Raw genomic sequence first — 25,293 nt, 5'->3', positions numbered from 1 at the left:
ATGGTATTGCAGTGGAATTTATTAAAAAAGGGGGTGACTGTATTGTTGACTGGTTGGTAAGATTATTTAATGTATGTATGACTCATAAATGTATATATATACAAAGTATAAAAAAAAAAAAAAAAAAATATATATATATATATATATATATATATATATATATATATATATATATATATATGTCTCCCGCGTTTGCGAGGTAGCGCAAGGAAACAGACGAAAGAAATGGCCCAACCCACCCCCATACACATGTATATACATATGTCCAAACACGCAAATATACATACCTACACAGCTTTCCATGGTTTACCCCAGACGCTTCACATGCCCTGATTCAATCCACTGACAGCATGTCAACCCCAGTATACCACATCGATCCAATTCACTCTATTCCTTGCCCGCCTTTCACCCTCCTGCATGTTCAGGCCCCAATCACTTTTTTCATCTTTTTCACTCCATCTTTCCACATCCAATTTGGTTTCCCACTTCTCCTCGTTCCCTCCATCTCCGACACATATATCCTCTTGGTCAATCTTTCTTCACTCATTCTCTCTATGTGCCCAAACCATTTCAAAACACCCTCTTCTGCTCTCTCAACCACGCTCTTTTTATTTCCACACATCTCTCTTACCCTTACGTTACTTACTCAATCAAACCACCTCACACCACACATTGTCCTCAAACATCTCATTTCCAGCACATCCACCCTCCTGCGCACAACTCTATCCATAGCCCACGCCTCGCAACCATACAAAATTGTTGGAACCACTATTCCTTCAAACATGCCCATTTTTGCTTTCCGAGATGATGTTCTCAACTTCCACACATTCTTCAAGGCTCCCAGGATTTTCGCCCCCTCCCCCCACCCTATGATCCACTTCCACTTCCATTGCTCCATCCGCTGCCAGATCCACTCCCAGATATCTAAAACACTTTACTTCCTCAGTTTTTCTCCATTCAAACGCACCTCCCAATTGACTTGACCCTCAACCCTACTATACCTAATAACCTTGCTCTTATTCACATTTACTCTTAACTTTCTTCTTTCACACACTTTACAAAACTCAGTCACCAGCTTCTGCAGTTTCTCACGTGAATCAGCCACCAGCGCTGTATCATCAGCGAACAACAACTGACTCACTTCCCAAGCTCTCTCATCCACAACAGACTTCATACTTGCCCCTCTTTCCAAAACTCTTAATGACACTTAAAATTTATCTTTCCAAAATTTAATGATACTCTCTCACCCCAACTCTCATTTGCCCTTTTTTTCACCTCTTGCACCTTTCTCTTGACCTCCTGTCTCTTTCTTTTATACATCTCCCACTCAATTGCATTTTTTCCCTGCAAAAATCGTCCATATGCCTCTCTCTTCTCTTTCACTAATACTCTTACTTCTTCATCCCACCACTCACTACCCTGTCTAATCAACCCACCTCCCACTCTTCTCATGCCACAAGCATCTTTTGCGCAATCCATCACTGATTCCCTAAATACATCCCATTCCTCCCCCACTCCCCTTACTTCCATTGTTCTCACCTTTTTCCATTCTGTACTCAGTCTCTCCTGGTACTTCCTCACACAGGTCTCCTTCCCAAGCTCACTTACTCTCACCACCCTCTTCACCCCAACATTCACTCTTCTTTTCTGAAAACCCATACAAATCTTCACCTTAGCCTCCACAAGATAATGATCAGACATCCCTCCAGTTGCACCTCTCAGCACATTAACATCCAAAAGTCTCTCTTTCGCACGCCTGTCAATTAACACGTAATCCAATAACGCTCTCTGGCCATCTCTCCTACTTACATAAGTATACTTATGTATATCTCGCTTTTTAAACCAGGTATTCCCAATCATCAGTTCTTTTTCAGCACATAAATCTACAAGCTCTTCACCATTTCCATTTACAACACTGAACACCCCATGTATACCAATTATTCCCTCAACTGCCACATTACTCACCTTTGCATTCAAATCACCCATCACTATAACCCGGTCTCGTGCATCAAAACCACTAACACACTCATTCAGCTGCTCCCAAAACACTTGCCTCTCATGATCTTTCTTCTCATGCCCAGGTGCATATGCACCAATAATCACCCACCTCTCTCCATCAATTTTCAGTTTTACCTATATTAATCGAGAATTTACTTTCTTACACTCTATCACATACTCCCACAACTCCTGTTTCAGGAGTATTGCTACTTCTTCCCTTGCTCTTGTCCTCTCACTAACCCCTGACTTTACTCCCCAGACATTCCCAAACCACTCTTCCCCTTTACCCTTGAGCTTCGTTTCACTCAGAGCCACAACATCCAGGTTCCTTTCCTCAAACATACAACCTATCTCTCCTTTTTTCACATCTTGATTACATCCACACACATTTAGGCACCCCACTCTGAGCCTTCGAGGAGGATGAGCGCTCCCCGCGTGACTCCTTCTTCTGTTTCCCATTTTAGAAAGTTAATACAAGGAGGGGAGGATACACACACATACACACACACATACACACACACACATATATATATATATATATATGTGAATGTAGGTTTGCGGCAGGGGTGTGTGATGTCTCCATGGTTGTTTAATTTGTTTATGGATGGGGTTGTTAGGGAGGTAAATGCAAGAGTTTTGGAAAGAGGGGCAAGTATGAAGTCTGTTGGGGATGAGAGAGCTTGGGAAGTGAGTCAGTTGTTGTTTGCTGATGATACAGCGCTGGTGGCTGATTCATGTGAGAAACTGCAGAAGCTGGTGACTGAGTTTGGTAAAGTGTGTGGAAGAAGAAAGTTAAGAGTAAATGTGAATAAGAGCAAGGTTATTATGTACAGTAGGGTTGAGGGTCAAGTCAATTGGGAGGTGAGTTTGAATGGAGAAAAACTGGAGGAAGTGAAGTGTTTTAGATATCTGGGAGTGGTTCTGGCAGCGGATGGAACCATGGAAGCGGAAGTGGATCATAGGGTGGGGGAGGGGGTGAAAATTCTGGGGGCCTTGAAGAATGTGTGGAAGTCGAGAACATTATCTCGGAAAGCAAAAATGGGTATGTTTGAAGGAATAGTGGTTCCAACAATGTTGTATGGTTGCGAGGCATGGGCTATGGAGAGAGTTGTGCGCAGGAGGATGGATGTGCTGGAAATGAGATGTTTGAGGACAATGTCTGGTGTGAGGTGGTTTGATCGAGTGAGTAACGTAAGGGCAAGAGAGATGTGTGGAAATAAAAAGAGCGTGGTTGAGAGAGCAGAAGAGGGTGTTTTGAAGTGGTTTGGGCACATGGAGAGGATGAGTGAGGAAAGATTGACCAAGAGGATATATGTGTCAGAGGTGGAGGGAGCAAGGAGAAGAGGGAGACCAAATTGGAGGTGGAAAGATGGAGTGAAAAAGATTTTGTGTGATCGGGGCCTGAACATGCAGGAGGGTGAAAGGAGGGCAAGGAATAGAGTGAATTGGAGCGATGTGGTATACCGGGGTTGACGTGCTGTCAGTGGATTGAATCAAGGCATGTGAAGCGTCTGGGGTAAACCATGGAAAGCTGTGTAGGTATGTATATTTGCGTGTGTGGACGTATGTATATACATGTGTATGGGGGGGTTGGGCCATTTCTTTCGTCTGTTTCCTTGCGCTACCTCGCAAACGCAGGAGACAGCGACAAAGTATAAAAAAAAAAAAAAATATATATATATATATATATATGTATGTAGCATTTATGGATCTGGAGAAGGCATATGATAGAGTTGATAGAGATGCTCTGTGGAAGGTATTAAGAACATATGGTGTGGGAGGAAAGTTGTTAGAAGCAGTGAAAAGTTTTTATAGAGGATGTAAGGCATGTGTACGTGTAGGAAGAGAGGAAAGTGATTGGTTCTCAGTGAATGTACGTTTGCGGCAGGGGTGTGTGATGTCTCCATGGTTGTTTAATTTGTTTATGGATGGGGTTGTTAGGGAGGTGAATGCAAGAGTTTTGGAAAGAGGGGCAAGTATGAAGTCAGTTGGGGATGAGAGAGCTTGGGAAGTGAGTCAGTTGTTGTTCGCTGATGATACAGCGCTGGTGGCTGATTCATGTGAGAAACTGCAGAAGCTGGTGACTGAGTTTGGTAAAGTGTGTGGAAGAAGAAAGTTAAGAGTAAATGTGAATAAGAGCAAGGTTATTATGTACAGTAGGGTTGAGGGTCAAGTCAATTGGGAGGTGAGTTTGAATGGAGAAAAACTGGAGGAAGTGAAGTGTTTTAGATATCTGGGAGTGGATCTGGCAGCGGATGGAACCATGGAAGCGGAAGTGGATCATTGGGTGGGGGAGGGGGCGAAAATTCTGGGGGCCTTGAAGAATGTGTGGAAGTCGAGAACATTATCTCGGAAAGCAAAAATGGGTATGTTTGAAGGAATAGTGGTTCCAACAATGTTGTATGGTTGCGAGGCGTTGGCTATGGATAGAGTTGTGCACAGGAGGATGGATGTGCTGGAAATGAGATGTTTGAGGACAATGTGTGGTGTGAGGTGGTTTGATCGAGTGAGTAACGTATGGGTAAGAGAGATGTGTGGAAATAAAAAGAGCGTGGTTGAGAGAGCAGAAGAGGGTGTTTTGAAGTGGTTTGGGCACATGGAGAGAATGAGTGAGGAAAGATTGACCAAGAGGATATATGTGTCGGAGGTGGAGGGAACGAGGAGAAGAGGGAGACCAAATTGGAGGTGGAAAGATGGAGTGAAAAAGATTTTGTGTGATCGGGGCCTGAACATGCAGGAGGGTGAAAGGAGGGCAAGGAATAGAGTGAATTGGAGCGATGTGGTATACCGGGGTTGACGTGCTGTCAGTGGATTGAATCAAGGCATGTGAAGCGTCTGGGGTTTACCATGGAAAGCTGTGTATGTATGTATATTTGCGTGTGTGGACGTATGTATATACATGTGTATGGGGGGGGGTTGGGCCATTTCTTTCGTCTGTTTCCTTGCGCTACCACGCAAACACGGGAGACAGCGACAAAGTATAATAAAAAAAATAAAATAATATATATATATATATATATATATATATATATATATATATATATATATACAGTCATATACATCATTCATGTGTACCATAAAAATATTCTTAAATTACTGATAATAAGGAAAATACTTTCATTAAATTAAAACATGTGATGTAAATGCCTTACTTCACCAAATGCTAAGCATCAAAAAACTAAGACAACCAGGACAGACTGATTATCTTGAAATTACTGAACTTTATCTTGCTTCATCTTCAGCACATCTTCCCAGTAATATGCTAATGTACAAGAAACATTGTACATAGTTAGAATCTCTCATTACACTTGCAATATTTAACATTCATCACAAAGATTTATTGAGATAGTTTTGCAACAATAATTTGAATATAATGTAATGTAATGAATGTAACAAATAATATTCAAAATGTTATTCAAACATTGTAAATAGTATGTCATAAATATAGATGTAGATGCCACTCTCATTAACCAAATTACAGCAAGCAATAATGTATGTGCAGGGGCCCTGACCAAGTACATCCAGAATTTTCACCTCTCCCTCCAAGTTAGAGATCTTTGTTTTCTAACTGGTTCTGGCTCACAAGTAACAAATCTGCAATGATTATGGGCAATGTTAAGTGCTGTATAGGAGTTAGAGGAAGGGGACTTTTTCCAAACCCACTTTGCCTGATCCCTTACCTATCTTGGACAAAGAAGGGACAAAAGCTACCTTTTGCAGACACATAGGCATCACCACATAAGAGACAGTAATTTATCCATGGAAAGTCAGGAAAGACTTTTCTTAAGTTAATCCAGTTAGCTTCGTTGAGGTGCCAATACTGACATTCAGAAGGGGATGCTGGAGAGGCATGTGCTATCAAAATAGATACATTTATGGGAATGTAGTCAAACTAACTAACTGGGGGATAGATTGGAGGAGAAAAACAGATCCAGAATATTCTACTGCACTTACCAAAAATTCTTCACTGTTTCTGATCCTTTCTTAAATTCCTTATATAAACTACATTCTACTTAATGTCAATTGTTCCAGTCAAAATTAGATACCTTCACCTCACACATCTGTTCATTTGGAATATAATCATAACCATACTGCCAAAAAATATCTTCATGCACATTTCTGCGTCCCATGCAAAATGGTCACATAAAATATTTTTTCAAATTTTTGCCACAATGGGTGAACATTTCACAATTTCCTTCAATTAATAAGCAAAATTCTTCAAGGTTTCAAAGCAAAAATACTGGAAAAAGCATGTGAAGCATAATGCTCATATCTTTCATCGAGTCCCATCAAATGCAGTAATGATATGAAATTTAACTAAATACAGAATCACAAAAGAAAGAAGTCAAATACATTTCCATAAGATGCATAAAGTGACTTACTTGGATCTACGACTGAAATCATGCGTCTGTCTGATGTGTTTGACGAAGATTATGGGCAGCATAGTGCAGATAAAAGTGATGATAAACATAACTCCAAGGGCAATGCCCTTGATAGTTACTATTCTTAGCATTTTTCTTCTTTATTCCTGAAAAGAAAAGAAAAAAGAAAAAGTTCAAACTTTTGTATATCTTAATTTCAATTACTTTGACACAATACCTATTTCTTCTATCTTTATATCTCAAATAAAACCTAAAAAATAAAATACAGTGTACTGTAACCTTTTAATCAAAACACAGCATCATAGGTGGAAACTGAAAACCTGCAGTTGTTAGTTGTTGTTATTGCTTAAGAGCTGATAAAGGTATTCTACTGATGCTCCTGTGCTGCTTAGTTACACTAAACACATGTTTTCATTGTATTAATGGTATTTCATATCTTTTTACTGTAAGCACATGTGTGAATCAGAGTAAGAAAACGATCGCTTATCAGTAGCATAAAAATTCAGTCAGGAATAAAGGTGATACCAAACAACCACAGATTGTCCTCATGGGTAGCCCAGATTGTGACACCTAAGCTTTCTGATGGTTCAGTGTTACAAAAACTTTGTTTCACGCATAAAGTTATTAAAAATATTATATAAATCACCTTCAGGTTATGTGTATAATGTGTATATGAAACAAATGGCTTTTGTGTTTAGACTTAGGTCCCATCCCTAACATATCTCATTATGTATATGCAAATATTCCAAAATCCAAAACACTTCTGGTCCCAGGAATTTTGGATAAGGGAAACTCATCCTGTGTGTCTGTGTGTGTATTTTTTTTTCATACTATTCGCCATTTCCCACATTAGCAAGGTAGTGTTAAGAACTGAGGACTGAGCCTTTGAGAGAATATCCTCACTTGGCCCCCTTCTCTGTTCCTTCTTTTGGAAAATCAAAAAAGAAAGGAAAGGATTTCCAGCTCCGCGCTCCCTTCCCTAAAGAGTCGCCTTCTACAACACACAGGGAATATGTGGGAAGTATTCTTTCTCTCCTATCCCCAGGGATAATTTGTGTGTGTGTGTGTGTGTGTGTGTGTGTGTGTATACATCCCTATACATCTCAACGTATACATATATATACACACACGGACATATACATATGTACACATGTACATAATTCATACTGTCTGCCTTTATTCATTCCCATCGCCACCCAGCCACACATGAAATAACAACCCCCTCCCCCCGTATGTGCGCAAGGTAGCGCTAGGAAAAGACAACAAATGCCACATTCGTTCACACTCAGTCTCTAGCTGTCATGTATAATGCACGGAAACCACAGCTCCCTTTCCACATCCAGGCCCCACACAACTTTCCATGGTTTACCCCGGACGCTTCACATGCCCTGGTTCAATCTATTGACAGCACGTCAACCCCGGTATACCACATCGTTCCAATTCACTCTATTCCTTGCACACCTTTCACCCTCCTGCATGTTCAGGCCCCAATCACTCAGTCTTTTTCACTACATCTTTCCACCTCCAATTTGGTCTCCCACTTCTCATTCCCTCCACCTCTGACATATATCCTCTTTGTCAATCTTTCCTCACTCATTCTCTCCAAGTGACCAAACCATTTCAAAATACCTTCTGCTCTCTCAGCCACACTCTTTTTATTACCACACATCTCTCTTACCTTATTATTACTTACTCGATCAAACCACCTCACACCACACATTGTCCTCAAACATCTCATTTCCAGCACATCCACCCTCCTGCGCACAACTCTATCCATAGCCCACACCTCGCAACCATACAACATTGTTGCAACCACTATTCCTTCAAACATACCCATTTTTGCTTTCCGAGATAATGTTCTCGACTTCCACACATTCTTCAAGGCTCCCAGAATTTTCGCCCCCTCCCCCACCCTATGATCCACTTCCGCTTCCATGGTTCCATCCGCTGCCAGATCCACTCCAAGATATCTAAAACACTTCACTTCCTCCAGTTTTTCTCCATTCAAACTCACCTCCCAATTGACTTGACCCTCAACCCTACTGTACCTAATAACCTTGCTCTTATTCACATTTACTCTTAACTTTCTTCTTCCACACACTTTTCCAAACTCCGTCACCAGCTTCTGCAGTTTCTCACATGAATCCGCCACCAGCGCTGTATCATCAGCGAACAACAACTGACTCACTTCCCAAGCTCTCTCATCCCCAACAGACTTCATACTTGCCCCTCTTTCCAAGACTCTTGCATTTACCTCCCTAACAACCCCATCCATAAACAAATTAAACAACCATGGAGACATCACACACCCCTGCCGCAAACCTACATTCACTGAGAACCAATCACTTTCCTCTCTTCCTACACGTACACATGCCTTACATCCTCGATAAAAACTTTTCACTGCTTCTAACAACTTGCCTCCCACACCATATATTCTTAATACCTTCCACAGAGCATCTCTATCAACTCTATCATATGCCTTCTCCAGATCCATAAATGCTACATACAAATCCATTTGCTTTTCTAAGTATTTCTCACATACATTCTTCAAAGCAAACACCTGATCCACACATCCTCTACCACTTCTGAAACCACACTGCTCTTCCCCAATCTGATGCTCTGTACATGCCTTCACCCTCTCAATCAATACCCTCCCATATAATTTACCAGGAATACTCAACAAACTTATACCTCTGTAATTTGAGCACTCACTCTTATCCCCTTTGCCTTTGTACAATGGCACTATGCACGCATTCCGCCAATCCTCAGGCACCTCACCATGAGTCATACATACATTAAATAACCTTACCAACCAGTCAACAATACAGTCACCCCCTTTTTTAATAAATTCCACTGCAATACCATCCAAACCTGCTGCCTTGCCGGCTTTCATCTTCCGCAAAGCTTTTACTACCTCTTCTCTGTTTACCAAATCATTTTCCCTAACCCTCTCACTTTGCACACCACCTCGACCCAAACACCCTATATCTGCCACTCTGTCATCAGACACATTCAACAAACCTTCAAAATACTCATTCCATCTCCTTCTCACATCACCACTACTTGTTATCACCTCCCCATTTACGCCCTTCACTGAAGTTCCCATTTGCTCCCTTGTCTTACGCACCCTATTTACCTCCTTCCAGAACATCTTTTTATTCTCCCTAAAATTTAATGATACTCTCTCACCCCAACTCTCATTTGCCCTTTTTTTCACCTCTTGCACCTTTCTCTTGACCTCCTGTCTCTTTCTTTTATACATCTCCCACTCAATTGCATTTTTTCCCTGCAAAAATCGTCCAAATGCCTCTCTCTTCTCTTTCACTAATACTCTTACTTCTTCATCCCACCACTCACTACCCTGTCTAATCAACCCACCTCCCACTCTTCTCATGCCACAAGCATCTTTTGCGCAATCCATCACTGATTCCCTAAATACATCCCATTCCTCCCCCACTCCCCTTACTTCCATTGTTCTCACCTTTTTCCATTCTGTACTCAGTCTCTCCTGGTACTTCCTCACACAGGTCTCCTTCCCAAGCTCACTTACTCTCACCACCCTCTTCACCCCAACATTCACTCTTCTTTTCTGAAAACCCATACAAATCTTCACCTTAGCCTCCACAAGATAATGATCAGACATCCCTCCAGTTGCACCTCTCAGCACATTAACATCCAAAAGTCTCTCTTTCGCACGCCTGTCAATTAACACGTAATCCAATAACGCTCTCTGGCCATCTCTCCTACTTACATAAGTATACTTATGTATATCTCGCTTTTTAAACCAGGTATTCCCAATCATCAGTTCTTTTTCAGCACATAAATCTACAAGCTCTTCACCATTTCCATTTACAACACTGAACACCCCATGTATACCAATTATTCCCTCAACTGCCACATTACTCACCTTTGCATTCAAATCACCCATCACTATAACCCGGTCTCGTGCATCAAAACCACTAACACACTCATTCAGCTGCTCCCAAAACACTTGCCTCTCATGATCTTTCTTCTCATGCCCAGGTGCATATGCACCAATAATCACCCACCTCTCTCCATCAATTTTCAGTTTTACCCATATTAATCGAGAATTTACTTTCTTACACTCTATCACATACTCCCACAACTCCTGTTTCAGGAGTATTGCTACTTCTTCCCTTGCTCTTGTCCTCTCACTAACCCCTGACTTTACTCCCCAGACATTCCCAAACCACTCTTCCCCTTTACCCTTGAGCTTCGTTTCACTCAGAGCCACAACATCCAGGTTCCTTTCCTCAAACATACAACCTATCTCTCCTTTTTTCACATCTTGATTACATCCACACACATTTAGGCACCCCACTCTGAGCCTTCGAGGAGGATGAGCGCTCCCCGCGTGACTCCTTCTTCTGTTTCCCATTTTAGAAAGTTAATACAAGGAGGGGAGGATACACACACATACACACACACATACACACACACACATATATATATATATATGTGAATGTAGGTTTGCGGCAGGGGTGTGTGATGTCTCCATGGTTGTTTAATTTGTTTATGGATGGGGTTGTTAGGGAGGTAAATGCAAGAGTCTTGGAAAGAGGGGCAAGTATGAAGTCAGTTGGGGATGAGAGAGCTTGGGAAGTGAGTCAGTTGTTGTTCGCTGATGATACAGCGCTGGTGGCTGATTCATGTGAGAAACTGCAGAAGCTGGTGACTGAGTTTGGTAAAGTGTGTGGAAGAAGAAAGTTAAGAGTAAATGTGAATAAGAGCAAGGTTATTATGTACAGTAGGGTTGAGGGTCAAGTCAATTGGGAGGTGAGTTTGAATGGAGAAAAACTGGAGGAAGTGAAGTGTTTTAGATATCTGGGAGTGGATCTGGCAGCGGATGGAACCATGGAAGCGGAAGTGGATCATTGGGTGGGGGAGGGGGCGAAAATTCTGGGGGCCTTGAAGAATGTGTGGAAGTCGAGAACATTATCTCGGAAAGCAAAAATGGGTATGTTTGAAGGAATAGTGGTTCCAACAATGTTGTATGGTTGCGAGGCGTGGGCTATGGATAGAGTTGTGCGCAGGAGGATGGATGTGCTGGAAATGAGATGTTTGAGGACAATGTGTGGTGTGAGGTGGTTTGATCGAGTGAGTAACGTATGGGTAAGAGAGATGTGTGGAAATAAAAAGAGCGTGGTTGAGAGAGCAGAAGAGGGTGTTTTGAAGTGGTTTGGGCACATGGAGAGAATGAGTGAGGAAAGATTGACCAAGAGGATATATGTGTCGGAGGTGGAGGGAACGAGGAGAAGAGGGAGACCAAATTGGAGGTGGAAAGATGGAGTGAAAAAGATTTTGTGTGATCGGGGCCTGAACATGCAGGAGGGTGAAAGGAGGGCAAGGAATAGAGTGAATTGGAGCGATGTGGTATACCGGGGTTGACGTGCTGTCAGTGGATTGAATTAAGGCATGTGAAGCGTCTGGGGTTTACCATGGAAAGCTGTGTAGGTATGTATATTTGCGTGTGTGGACGTATGTATATACATGTGTATGGGGGGGGGTTGGGCCATTTCTTTCGTCTGTTTCCTTGCGCTACCACGCAAACACGGGAGACAGCGACAAAGTATAATAAAAAAAATAAAATAATATATATATATATATATATATATATAGAGTGGCAGATATAGGGTGTTTGGGTCGAGGTGGTGTGCAAAGTGAGAGGGTTAGGGAAAATGATTTGGTAAACAGAGAAGAGGTAGTAAAAGCTTTGCGGAAGATGAAAGCCGGCAAGGCAGCAGGTTTGGATGGTATTGCAGTGGAATTTATTAAAAAAGGGGGTGACTGTATTGTTGACTGGTTGGTAAGGTTATTTAATGTATGTATGACTCATGGTGAGGTGCCTGAGGATTGGCGGAATGCTTGCATAGTGCCATTGTACAAAGGCAAAGGGGATAAGAGTGAGTGCTCAAATTACAGAGGTATAAGTTTGTTGAGTATTCCTGGTAAATTATATGGGAGGGTATTGATTGAGAGGGTGAAGGCATGTACAGAGCATCAGATTGGGGAAGAGCAGTGTGGTTTCAGAAGTGGTAGAGGATGTGTGGATCAGGTGTTTGCTTTGAAGAATGTATGTGAGAAATACTTAGAAAAGCAAATGGATTTGTATGTAGCATTTATGGATCTGGAGAAGGCATATGATAGAGTTGATAGAGATGCTCTGTGGAAGGTATTAAGAATATATGGTGTGGGAGGAAAGTTGTTAGAAGCAGTGAAAAGTTTTTATCGAGGATGTAAGGCATGTGTACGTGTAGGAAGAGAGGAAAGTGATTGGTTCTCAGTGAATGTAGGTTTGCGGCAGGGGTGTGTGATGTCTCCATGGTTGTTTAATTTGTTTATGGATGGGGTTGTTAGGGAGGTAAATGCAAGAGTTTTGGAAAGAGGGGCAAGTATGAAGTCTGTTGGGGATGAGAGAGCTTGGGAAGTGAGTCAGTTGTTGTTCGCTGATGATACAGCGCTGGTGGCGGATTCATGTGAGAAACTGCAGAAGCTGGTGACGGAGTTTGGTAAAGTGTGTGGAAGAAGAAAGTTAAGAGTAAATGTCAATAAGAGCAAGGTTATTAGGTACAGTAGGGTTGAGGGTCAAGTCAATTGGGAGGTGAGTTTGAATGGTGAGAGGCTGGAGGAAGTGAAGTGTTTTAGATATCTGGGAGTGGATCTGTCAGCGGATGGAACCATGGAAGCGGAAGTGGATCATAGGGTGGGGGAGGGGGCGAAAATTTTGGGAGCCTTGAAAAATGTGTGGAAGTCGAGAACATTATCCCGGAAAGCAAAAATGGGTATGTTTGAAGGAATAGTAGTTCCAACAATGTTGTATGGTTGCGAGGCGTGGGCTATGGATAGAGTTGTGCGTAGGAGGATGGATGTGCTGGAAATGAGATGTTTGAGGACAATGTGTGGTGTGAGGTGGTTTGATCGAGTAAGTAACGTAAGGGTAAGAGAGATGTGTGGAAATAAAAAGAGCGTGGTTGAGAGAGCAGAAGAGGGTGTTTTGAAGTGGTTTGGGCACATGGAGAGAATGAGTGAGGAAAGATTGACCAAGAGGATATATGTGTCGGAGGTGGAGGGAACGAGGAGAAGAGGGAGACCAAATTGGAGGTGGAAAGATGGAGTGAAAAGGATTTTGTGTGATCGGGGCCTGAACATGCAGGAGGGTGAAAGGAGGGCAAGGAATAGAGTGAATTGGAGCGATGTGGTATACAGGGGTTGACGTGCTGTCAGTGGATTGAATCAAGGCATGTGAAGCGTCTGGGGTAAACCATGGAAAGCTGTGTAGGTATGAATATTTGCGTGTGTGGACGTGTGTATGTACATGTGTATGGGGGGGGGGGGTTGGGCCATTTCTTTCGTCTGTTTCCTTGCGCTACCTCGCAAACGCGGGAGACAGCGACAAAGTATAAAAAAAAAAAAAAAAAAAAAAAAAAAAAAAAAAAAAATATATATATATACAGTCATATACATCATTCATGTGTACCATAAAAATATTCTTAAATTACTGATAATAAGGAAAATACTTTCATTAAATTAAAACATGTGATGTAAATGCCTTACTTCACCAAATGCTAAGCATCAAAAAACTAAGACAACCAGGACAGACTGATTATTTTGAAATTACTGAACTTTATCTTGCTTCATCTTCAGCACATCTTCCCAGTAATATGCTAATGTACAAGAAACATTGTACATAGTTAGAATCTCTCATTACACTTGCAATATTTAACATTCATCACAAAGATTTATTGAGATAGTTTTGCAACAATAATTTGAATATAATGTAATGTAATGAATGTAACAAATAATATTCAAAATGTTATTCAAACATTGTAAATAGTATGTCATAAATATAGATGTAGATGGCACTCTCATTAACCAAATTACAGCAAGCAATAATGTATGTGCAGGGGCCCTGACCAAGTACATCCAGAATTTTCACCTCTCCCTCCAAGTTAGAGATCTTTGTTTTCTAACTGGTTCTGGCTCACAAGTAACAAATCTGCAATGATTATGGGCAATGTTAAGTGCTGTATAGGAGTTAGAGGAAGGGGACTTTTTCCAAACCCACTTTGCCTGATCCCTTACCTATCTTGGACAAAGAAGGGACAAAAGCTACCTTTTGCAGACACATAGGCATCACCACATAAGAGACAGTAATTTATCCATGGAAAGTCAGGAAAGACTTTTCTTAAGTTAATCCAGTTAGCTTTGTTGAGGTGCCAATACTGACATTCAGAAGGGGATGCTGGAGAGGCATGTGCTATCAAAATAGATACATTTATGGGAATGTAGTCAAACTAACTAACTGGGGGATAGATTGGAGGAGAAAAACAGATCCAGAATATTCTACTGCACTTACCAAAAATTCTTCACTGTTTCTGATCCTTTCTTAAATTCCTTACATAAACTACATTCTACTTAATGTCAATTGTTCCAGTCAAAATTAGATACCTTCACCTCACACATCTGTTCATTTGGAATATAATCATAACCATACTGCCAAAAAATATCTTCATGCACATTTCTGCGTCCCATGCAAAATGGTCACATAAAATATTTTTTCAAATTTTTGCCACAATGGGTGAACATTTCACAATTTCCTTCAATTAATAAGCAAAATTCTTCAAGGTTTCAAAGCAAAAATACTGGAAAAAGCATGTGAAGCATAATGCTCATATCTTTCATCGAGTCCCATCAAATGCAGTAATGATATGAAATTTAACTAAATACAGAATCACAAAAGAAAGAAGTCAAATACATTTCCATAAGATGCATAAAGTGACTTACTTGGATCTACGACTGAAATCATGCGTCTGTCTGATGTGTTTGACGAAGATTATGGGCAGCATAGTGCAGATAAAAGTGATGATAAACATAACTCCAAGGGCAATGCCCTTGATAGTTACTATTCTTAGCATTTTTCTTCTTTATTCCTGAAAAGAAAAGAAAAAAGAAAAAGTTCAAACTTTTGTATATCTTAATTTCAATTACTTTGACACAATACCTATTTCTTCTATCTTTATATCTCAAATAAAACCTAAAAAATAAAATACAGTGTACTGTAACCTTTTAATCAAAACACAGCATCATAGGTGGAAACTGAAAACCTGCAGTTGTTAGTTGTTGTTATTGCTTAAGAGCTGATAAAGGTATTCTACTGATGCTCCTGTGCTGCTTAGTTACACTAAACACATGTTTTCATTGTATTAATGGTATTTCATATCTTTTTACTGTAAGCACATGTGTGAATCAGAGTAAGAAAACGATCGCTTATCAGTAGCATAAAAATTCAGTCAGGAATAAAGGTGATACCAAACAACCACAGATTGTCCTCATGGGTAGCCCAGATTGTGACACCTAAGCTTTCTGATGGTTCAGTGTTACAAAAACTTTGTTTCACGCATAAAGTTATTAAAAATATTATATAAATCACCTTCAGGTTATGTGTATAATGTGTATATGAAACAAATGGCTTTTGTGTTTAGACTTAGGTCCCATCCCTAACATATCTCATTATGTATATGCAAATATTCCAAAATCCAAAACACTTCTGGTCCCAGGAATTTTGGATAAGGGAAACTCATCCTGTGTGTCTGTGTGTGTATTTTTTTTTCATACTATTCGCCATTTCCCACATTAGCAAGGTAGTGTTAAGAACTGAGGACTGAGCCTTTGAGAGAATATCCTCACTTGGCCCCCTTCTCTGTTCCTTCTTTTGGAAAATCAAAAAAGAAAGGAAAGGATTTCCAGCTCCGCGCTCCCTTCCCTAAAGAGTCGCCTTCTACAACACACAGGGAATATGTGGGAAGTATTCTTTCTCTCCTATCCCCAGGGATAATTTGTGTGTGTGTGTGTGTGTGTGTGTGTGTGTGTGTGTGTGTGTGTGTGTGTGTGTGTATACATCCCTATACATCTCAACGTATACATATATATACACACACGGACATATACAAATGTACACATGTACATAATTCATACTGTCTGCCTTTATTCATTCCCATCGCCACCCAGCCACACATGAAATAACAACCCCCTCCCCCCGTATGTGCGCAAGGTAGCGCTAGGAAAAGACAACAAATGCCACATTCGTTCACACTCAGTCTCTAGCTGTCATGTATAATGCACGGAAACCACAGCTCCCTTTCCACATCCAGGCCCCACACAACTTTCCATGGTTTACCCCGGACGCTTCACATGCCCTGGTTCAATCTATTGACAGCACGTCAACCCCGGTATACCACATCGTTCCAATTCACTCTATTCCTTGCACACCTTTCACCCTCCTGCATGTTCAGGCCCCAATCACTCAGTCTTTTTCACTACATCTTTCCACCTCCAATTTGGTCTCCCACTTCTCATTCCCTCCACCTCTGACATATATCCTCTTTGTCAATCTTTCCTCACTCATTCTCTCCAAGTGACCAAACCATTTCAAAATACCTTCTGCTCTCTCAGCCACACTCTTTTTATTACCACACATCTCTCTTACCTTATTATTACTTACTCGATCAAACCACCTCACACCACACATTGTCCTCAAACATCTCATTTCCAGCACATCCACCCTCCTGCGCACAACTCTATCCATAGCCCACACCTCGCAACCATACAACATTGTTGCAACCACTATTCCTTCAAACATACCCATTTTTGCTTTCCGAGATAATGTTCTCGACTTCCACACATTCTTCAAGGCTCCCAGAATTTTCGCCCCCTCCCCCACCCTATGATCCACTTCCGCTTCCATGGTTCCATCCGCTGCCAGATCCACTCCAAGATATCTAAAACACTTCACTTCCTCCAGTTTTTCTCCATTCAAACTCACCTCCCAATTGACTTGACCCTCAACCCTACTGTACCTAATAACCTTGCTCTTATTCACATTTACTCTTAACTTTCTTCTTCCACACACTTTTCCAAACTCCGTCACCAGCTTCTGCAGTTTCTCACATGAATCCGCCACCAGCGCTGTATCATCAGCGAACAACAACTGACTCACTTCCCAAGCTCTCTCATCCCCAACAGACTTCATACTTGCCCCTCTTTCCAAGACTCTTGCATTTACCTCCCTAACAACCCCATCCATAAACAAATTAAACAACCATGGAGACATCACACACCCCTGCCGCAAACCTACATTCACTGAGAACCAATCACTTTCCTCTCTTCCTACACGTACACATGCCTTACATCCTCGATAAAAACTTTTCACTGCTTCTAACAACTTGCCTCCCACACCATATATTCTTAATACCTTCCACAGAGCATCTCTATCAACTCTATCATATGCCTTCTCCAGATCCATAAATGCTACATACAAATCCATTTGCTTTTCTAAGTATTTCTCACATACATTCTTCAAAGCAAACACCTGATCCACACATCCTCTACCACTTCTGAAACCACACTGCTCTTCCCCAATCTGATGCTCTGTACATGCCTTCACCCTCTCAATCAATACCCTCCCATATAATTTACCAGGAATACTCAACAAACTTATACCTCTGTAATTTGAGCACTCACTCTTATCCCCTTTGCCTTTGTACAATGGCACTATGCACGCATTCCGCCAATCCTCAGGCACCTCACCATGAGTCATACATACATTAAATAACCTTACCAACCAGTCAACAATACAGTCACCCCCTTTTTTAATAAATTCCACTGCAATACCATCCAAACCTGCTGCCTTGCCGGCTTTCATCTTCCGCAAAGCTTTTACTACCTCTTCTCTGTTTACCAAATCATTTTCCCTAACCCTCTCACTTTGCACACCACCTCGACCCAAACACCCTATATCTGCCACTCTGTCATCAGACACATTCAACAAACCTTCAAAATACTCATTCCATCTCCTTCTCACATCACCACTACTTGTTATCACCTCCCCATTTACGCCCTTCACTGAAGTTCCCATTTGCTCCCTTGTCTTACGCACCCTATTTACCTCCTTCCAGAACATCTTTTTATTCTCCCTAAAATTTACTGATAGTCTCTCACCCCAACTCTCATTTGCCCTTTTTTTCACCTCTTGCACCTTTCTCTTGACCTCCTGTCTCTTTCTTTTATACTTCTCCCACTCAATTGCATTTTTTCCCTGCAAAAATCGTCCAAATGCCTCTCTCTTCTCTTTCACTAATACTCTTACTTCTTCATCCCACCACTCACTACCCTTTCTAAACAGCCCACCTCCCACTCTTCTCATGCCACAAGCATCTTTTGCGCAATCCATCACTGATTCCCTAAATACATCCCATTCCTCCCCCACTCCCCTTACTTCCATTGTTCTCACCTTTTTCCATTCTGTACACAGTCTCTCCTGATACTTCTTCACACAGGTCTCCTTCCCAAGCTCACTTACTCTCACCACCTTCTTCACCCCAACATTCACTCTTCTTTTCTGAAAACCCATACTAATCTTCACCTTAGCCTCCACAAGATAATGATCAGACATCCCTCCAGTTGCATCAGAATTAATCTGATTACAGGATATCATCACAATATCTTGATAAGTTACAATACATACTAACTAAAGATGTGAGGGGCTAGTGAGGTAGTGCTGGGAACAGGCAAAGAAAAGGCTTCATTTGTTAACATCCATTCTCAAGCTGTATAATATAAACCAATAATGCATATGGGCTACCAAAACTGGAAATCTTCTACTTTATGAATTCCCAAGCATGTATGAAGGAAGAGAAATACTTAAGCCGCAAAAAAAAAAAAAAGAGTAGCTTAGAGACAGGAAAGTGTAACTAAAGAAAATGTAAAAAGGGGAATGAACCAAAATCAAAGCAAAAATGTGCCAACTAGCTAAAAAAAAAACAAAAAAAAACCAAGAGATGAATAGAGACAGTGGACATAAGGAAATTTCTTTAAAAAACAGAACATATTTCACATCATTGTACAACTATAAATGGCCATGATATGAATATGCTCGTCATACACCAGCACCAAACACTTGATCAATGTGGAATGTTGGCAGAGACCAATACTGGCAGGAGTATCAAAAGTATAAGATAAAACAGTATACAATACCAAACTGGAATGATATCCAGAACTAATACCAAACTGGAATGATATCCAGAACTAATCAGAGTCTGAATATGCTAATACAATACATCCATAAGACATCTGGAACCGTTTTTAGCAGAAAACATGGAAAAGAAAATCATGATATGACAGGATAGATTACGAGAGAACAGAGTACATGTCCATATAGAGCAGGACCCCTTGGAGCATGGATATGAAATTAAAGAAAAAAAAAAAAAGACTAAAAGTAGAAACTAAATACACAAGGAACATGGAAAATGGATAATATACTAATAAATCCATGTGAGATACTATATATAAATGTGCAAAGCATAATTACTGAAAATTCATTCAAGTAATTAAACAAATTAACAAGGGATACAATATAATTGTAAATGACTGCTGATAAGCAGCCAATGACCAAGGAAATATATTACCAGTACTACCTGCCTGGGTATCAGGAGTGGCATCTGCTTAGCGAGCCAGCACTTTAATGGTTGTTAAGTTTCACTTCTCTGACCCAGGTAGCAGTCTTTTCTTTCTGCTTCACTATCATGTGGACTAGTGGCATTCTGTCCACAAACATACAATCTCTCCTTATCATATGTAACACTTGACAATACTTAACTCACGCAGCTCATTCTTCGTAACTAGATTTTCTTGCATTGAGCACTATGTGCTAGCTCTACCTTTTGGCAAAATGGTAAGAGCAGTAGATATCAGTAGTAGGTAGGAAGATTTAGGCAGGAGCATTTAGTAGTAACATTAAGTAGTAGTAGGTAGGAGCACTAGAAAGTAGTAGTCACTAGGAATATTAGGTAGGAGCCTCTGCAAACGTGGTGCTGGATTTGCCCTCTGCCACAGGCCTGTTAAGGGTGAAGCACTATAAGCTAAGAAGCAGCACTGGAGTCCTTTAGTTATGGAGACTCTGTTGCTGTGGCCATCCCTGTGAGGGAATTCCAAATGGAATAGCATGAAATATAGATAGATAGGTAGATAGATATGACAACCATGTAGATGTAAAGAAAAAAATCACAGGAACAGATTTAGATTACAATGAAACATTCAGAGATGATGAAAACTAATATCAGACAAGGAGAGGTAGCAAAATAACTTAATATATGTCCAAAATAACATTCAGAAAAACAAATATTGAAAGTAAGCTATAATGAATATGAGATGACTGCAGTGAGTATCCCTGACATAAATGCAATTTGGTCATGTAGCTTCATACACACATCCAAAATCCATGCTAAGGGAATTCAATAATAAGATCTTACTTGAATCTAAAAGATACTGAAAGTACTCAGTAAACCTACACAAACAGTTACATGGTCTGGTGATATTATTTGAATATGATAACCATACTGAATTAATACCATAAAAATAACTACATAACACATTGTAGCTATTGACAAAAATGGGGAGAATACACAATATGCACCAAGAGGAGAATGAACAACCTGCAAATGAACTCTAGCATAACATCATCAAAGACAACAAAACAGGAGCAAACAGAACATTCTTTGAGAAACCCCCTGGTTAGAGAGTTGGATAGGGTTGATCGTTTTAGCCCAGGCAGGACTTTCCCTGCAGTTCCATGCATCTATGCTCCTCTGATATCCCCTGCTAGATAGTCTAACTTTTCAATGAAAACACAATATCTTTTTTTTTCTTTCTCTCCCAATTAATCTGTCCTTTTTCAATATTTCCAACAACTTTTCTGCTTCTGGATAATTTGTGAGTAAAATACCAAAACTGTAGTAAATATTTGATAAAAAAGCTATGAAAATCCTGTAAAATATTAGTAATATAAAGCCTGCACCCATAAACCTTACTATTTACCAAAAACAGTTTAGTAGTTACAAAGGTTTAGGGCACTGCCTGAGTCACTTGGAATTTAACCGATTTCACTTAACGATGATGGTATATTGTATCTTAAGTAAAATGAGACCAGAAGAGCATGCTGACATATATATCTTTACAATACACATAATAGTAGGGAGGGCTATGAAAAACGGAAAATGTGGGGTTTATATAGCTTTGAGTGACTGACATGACTGACAATTAAATACAAAACCAAGTGAAAGAAAAACCATGGTCTTGCAGGGATTTGTAGACTTGACTGTGAAAGGTGCAATGGTTATAGAAGATGGGAAATTTGAATGGAGGTAGAGACTTCCATAGTTTAGCTATTCTTGGGAAGGAGATATGATGCCAGGATAATTAATGAGACAGAAGGCTTCAGATTTCACTCTTGTCAATAAAGAGGTATGGGAAGAATTACCCCAAATAAGTAAACAGTATTCTCAGACTATGGAAAAATCAAACCCCCTGTAGATATGAAACACCTGTTCACAAGAACAAAAATCAACACACATATGTAACAGCCTTAGCTTTTGGGTACCAGACTTTATGATATCAATTATGAGGAGTTTCCTGGATACAGTGCAAGATATGGCTATGTCCATTAAGTTATGGTATTCTGAAATTCAGATATAGGAATATCACATTTCAGTGCATCAAAGTTAACCAGATGTTACACAGGTCTGAAATGAGAAAGAAAATATGTATAGCATAGGATAGAGAACAAGATTTAAAAGGAAGATGAGCTCAAGTGAAGAAAGCAAAATTATCAGCATGAGTGAATAGGGTTACAGTTTGAAAAAAAAATTACTTATGAAAAGAAAAAAGTGAATGGGCAACAGAACAGAATCCTGAGGAATGCCACTGCTGATGACAAGAAGTGGAAGTTACTCCATTAAAGACTACTGCAATGGAATGGCTGGAGAGGAAGATATACATTAAGAAACAGAAAGAAGCAAATATGCCAAAGGAAGGTTCATAAAGCAAAGATGTACCACACCCTGTCAAATGCTTTGGAGATGTCAGGGGCCATGATATAAGTTTCACTAAAATCCATAAGAGGGGAGGACCAGGTGATTAGGTGATTAGAAAAAAGGGAATAGGTTTCTACGTGTTTGAGAAAACATGAGTCAAAAAGAGTTTCAAAATCTTTGGAGATACAGAAGGGAGAGCAAGGGGTTGATAGTTGGATTGGCTAAAAATCTCCTTTCAGCTTAAATACAAGAATACAAAGATATATAAGCAGCATGAAGAACAGTGGTGAAAAGACACCTGTAATGGTATAGTCTACTGTACACAGTCTGTGACCTGTGATAATATATCATGGCAGCACTTGATTTTATGCATAAATTTTGTGAATTTCACTAGGTGATCATGTTTAGTGTACATGATGATGCCATTTCTGACAGTTTAGCAAGTCACCTGGTGTCACAATGACATACAGTGTATTATCAAAATTCTCAAGATGAGTATAAAAAGCAAATGTAAGGATCTGTGGAAACGCATGAGCTGGCAATGGTACTGGACTTAAGACTGTCATCCTAGTTAATCTCAATGAACTAACAAGTATGGTTTGTATCATCAAAATGGAGATTGCAAAACAAAATCATAAAAATTCATGCAGAAAACCAATAATCTGATCATACAATATTACACATGTATTATGTTAACACTAAAGCAATCTTCTTGAATTTTGGTGTTTAGGGATACCGTCTTTCTTAGACATGCTTCCAAGAGGGAAGAAAAATCCAAGTTGTATGACAGGCAAAATAGGTAAGTAATGTTAGACATAGCTTAGAAGAACATTCAATCAGGGATATAATAGGATGTGAAACACTTGAAATCAAGTAAACCTACGACAACAACCTAACCTCCATAACAGCGATCATGGTTGGTGTATGTCATGATGCCAAATTGGATAGCTTGGCAATACTCACCTGATGTCACAACAATATATAGTGTATCATTAAAACTCAATATATCTTGTGAGTCTGAAAAGCAATTACATGGTCCTGTTAAACTGAATGAGCTGCGCATGGTGTTGGATTTAATAACGCGATCACCGGTGAAACTCAGAGAACTACAAGGTATGATTGGTATCATAAAATTGGAGACCACAAGGAACAAAATTATAAAAATACATACAAAATCAAATTAACTGAAAAAAAAAAGTATTGCAGATGTACTTTGCTGACACTAAAGCAATCGTCTCGTATTTCAGTATTCAGGGATACCAACTTCTTTCTTGGAATGCGATGCATGAGCCCAAGGTATTATTACAAAAAAAAAGGAAAGGTCTCAGTTTTATGAGGCAAAATTGGCAAGGAAGGATCAGAGCTAGCTCAGATGTGCACTCCTTTAGGAATGTTGTACAGCGTAAATCATAAAAATCAAGGAAACCTATAACAACAACCCTAGTATTCGAATCCTATCTTAGCTTTCGGTCGTTGTACACCAAATGAAAAAATTATTTCAATGTCATGCAGTCCCCAAAATGTACACAACTGAACAATAAGCTAGGTGACCAATAAAGCCACCATCCAACCTCACTGTAAGCAGCCATGAGTGTTGTAGCCAGCAACTCTTAACATTACCACCAATATATTTCCACCACTGGTATAAGCTTGAGTTTTCACAGATTATCTTGCTTTCTCCTCCAAGTATATCATCTACGTTTTCTGATATACGTTGCCCTCCCTACTATCACTTTACATATAATCCTACGATCAAAAATAATGATACAATAAAAAAGAATGCTACTTTTCTAATTTTACTCTTAATTACAGAATACTATCAATGCGAAAATCAATGATGATCTTCAGTGACTCAGTTAAGTGTCCTCACACTATATAATTACCGATCGATCTACAGCTGTCAGTGCAATGAGTCTACATATATATATATATATATGGGAAGGATAAAAGCAATCTGAAAATGACAGGCAAAGCTCCACCTAAACAGACGGCCAACTCTAATTCTTTCGTTGTCACATGACATGATTCACACAAAGTAGTAGCTCACACATCAAGGTCTGCAGTTTAATGATATTCAAACAAGAATTCAAGTATAGTACAATTACTAAATATTCATTTACCAACCTTCTAACCACAGTTTTATTTGTCTGACTCTGGAATCGTTTTTGTGAGAATCTGTACTTGTAAATACATGTCAAAGACAGTCTTGTTTACCAGTTCCAGTTCTACAGGATCGTTCTCGTAAGCATTGCGCTGGGCATTTCTTTAAGAATTTGATCAAGTATATAAGTTCCCCTTATCAAATAAGATGTAAGTCAAGCTCTTAAAATATACATATATATATATATAACTTCTCTCCCATATGAATTCAAAGTCTAATCTGATGTTTAGGATAGAAAGGAAAGGAAAATATTTTTTTTGGTGTTTAGCTATCATGAAAAGACAGTATAATTCATATCAAAAGCTCCAACTGGGTTTACATGGCAAAAGCTTTTACAGCAGGGAAACAGTATGTCTTTTATCGTAAAAGCATAAAATTATTTAAAGGAAGAAACATAGTAACTGCATCATTAATTGGAGCACAGGGTATGATATTATGTAACTGCGAATAAATGTGACACATGCAAGGACTATATTAAAAATAAAGAGTGAAAAGTAAGTATATTCTACTTGGAAATAAGCTAGAATACACGAAGAAAATGAAATGCTAGCAGCACATCATATATATATCCAATAATACACCCACGTATCTTATTACATAACATTGAAAGATGAACGTAATTGTGTACAGAGTGACACGAAAAGCAGAGAAACAAAATAAAAAGATGACTCATGATATATTATTGTAAAGAAAGAAGTATTATCTTTACGAATTCATATATTCAATAGGAGATTGTGAAGTATCTCGTTATGTAACGTGGGTTAATGCTACACGGGTACACTAAACAAAGACTGTTATGAAATAAAGAGTATTGTGATCAGCAACACCAACCATGAACTTCAGTAAATCTTCGGCTCATTGATCA

At 39.8% G+C, this 25,293-nt stretch overlaps 1 protein-coding gene across 4 annotated transcripts in view; it reads right to left on the bottom strand.

Moving 5' to 3' along the window:
• Positions 1 to 24,506, bottom strand: part of LOC139750199 (zinc transporter ZIP1-like) — an 87,127-nt gene extending 62,621 nt beyond the window's left edge. For 2 of the 4 annotated variants that reach the window (XM_071664636.1, XM_071664625.1), the window contains exon 1: positions 6,381 to 6,527. In XM_071664636.1, the coding sequence (XP_071520737.1) occupies positions 6,381 to 6,511 (131 nt within the window). In that variant the 5' untranslated portion in view covers positions 6,512 to 6,527. Of the gene's footprint in view, positions 1 to 6,380; positions 6,528 to 24,391 lie in introns of those variants that run through there. The other 2 variants (XM_071664658.1, XM_071664647.1) reach the window with 2 other exon arrangements.
• Positions 24,507 to 25,293: the final 787 nt, after the last annotated feature.

The sequence above is a fragment of the Panulirus ornatus genome, chromosome 1, assembly GCF_036320965.1.
Source record: "Panulirus ornatus isolate Po-2019 chromosome 1, ASM3632096v1, whole genome shotgun sequence".
Classification (NCBI taxonomy): Eukaryota; Metazoa; Arthropoda; class Malacostraca; order Decapoda; family Palinuridae; genus Panulirus; species Panulirus ornatus.
This window is presented reverse-complemented; position numbering and strand designations above follow the sequence as displayed.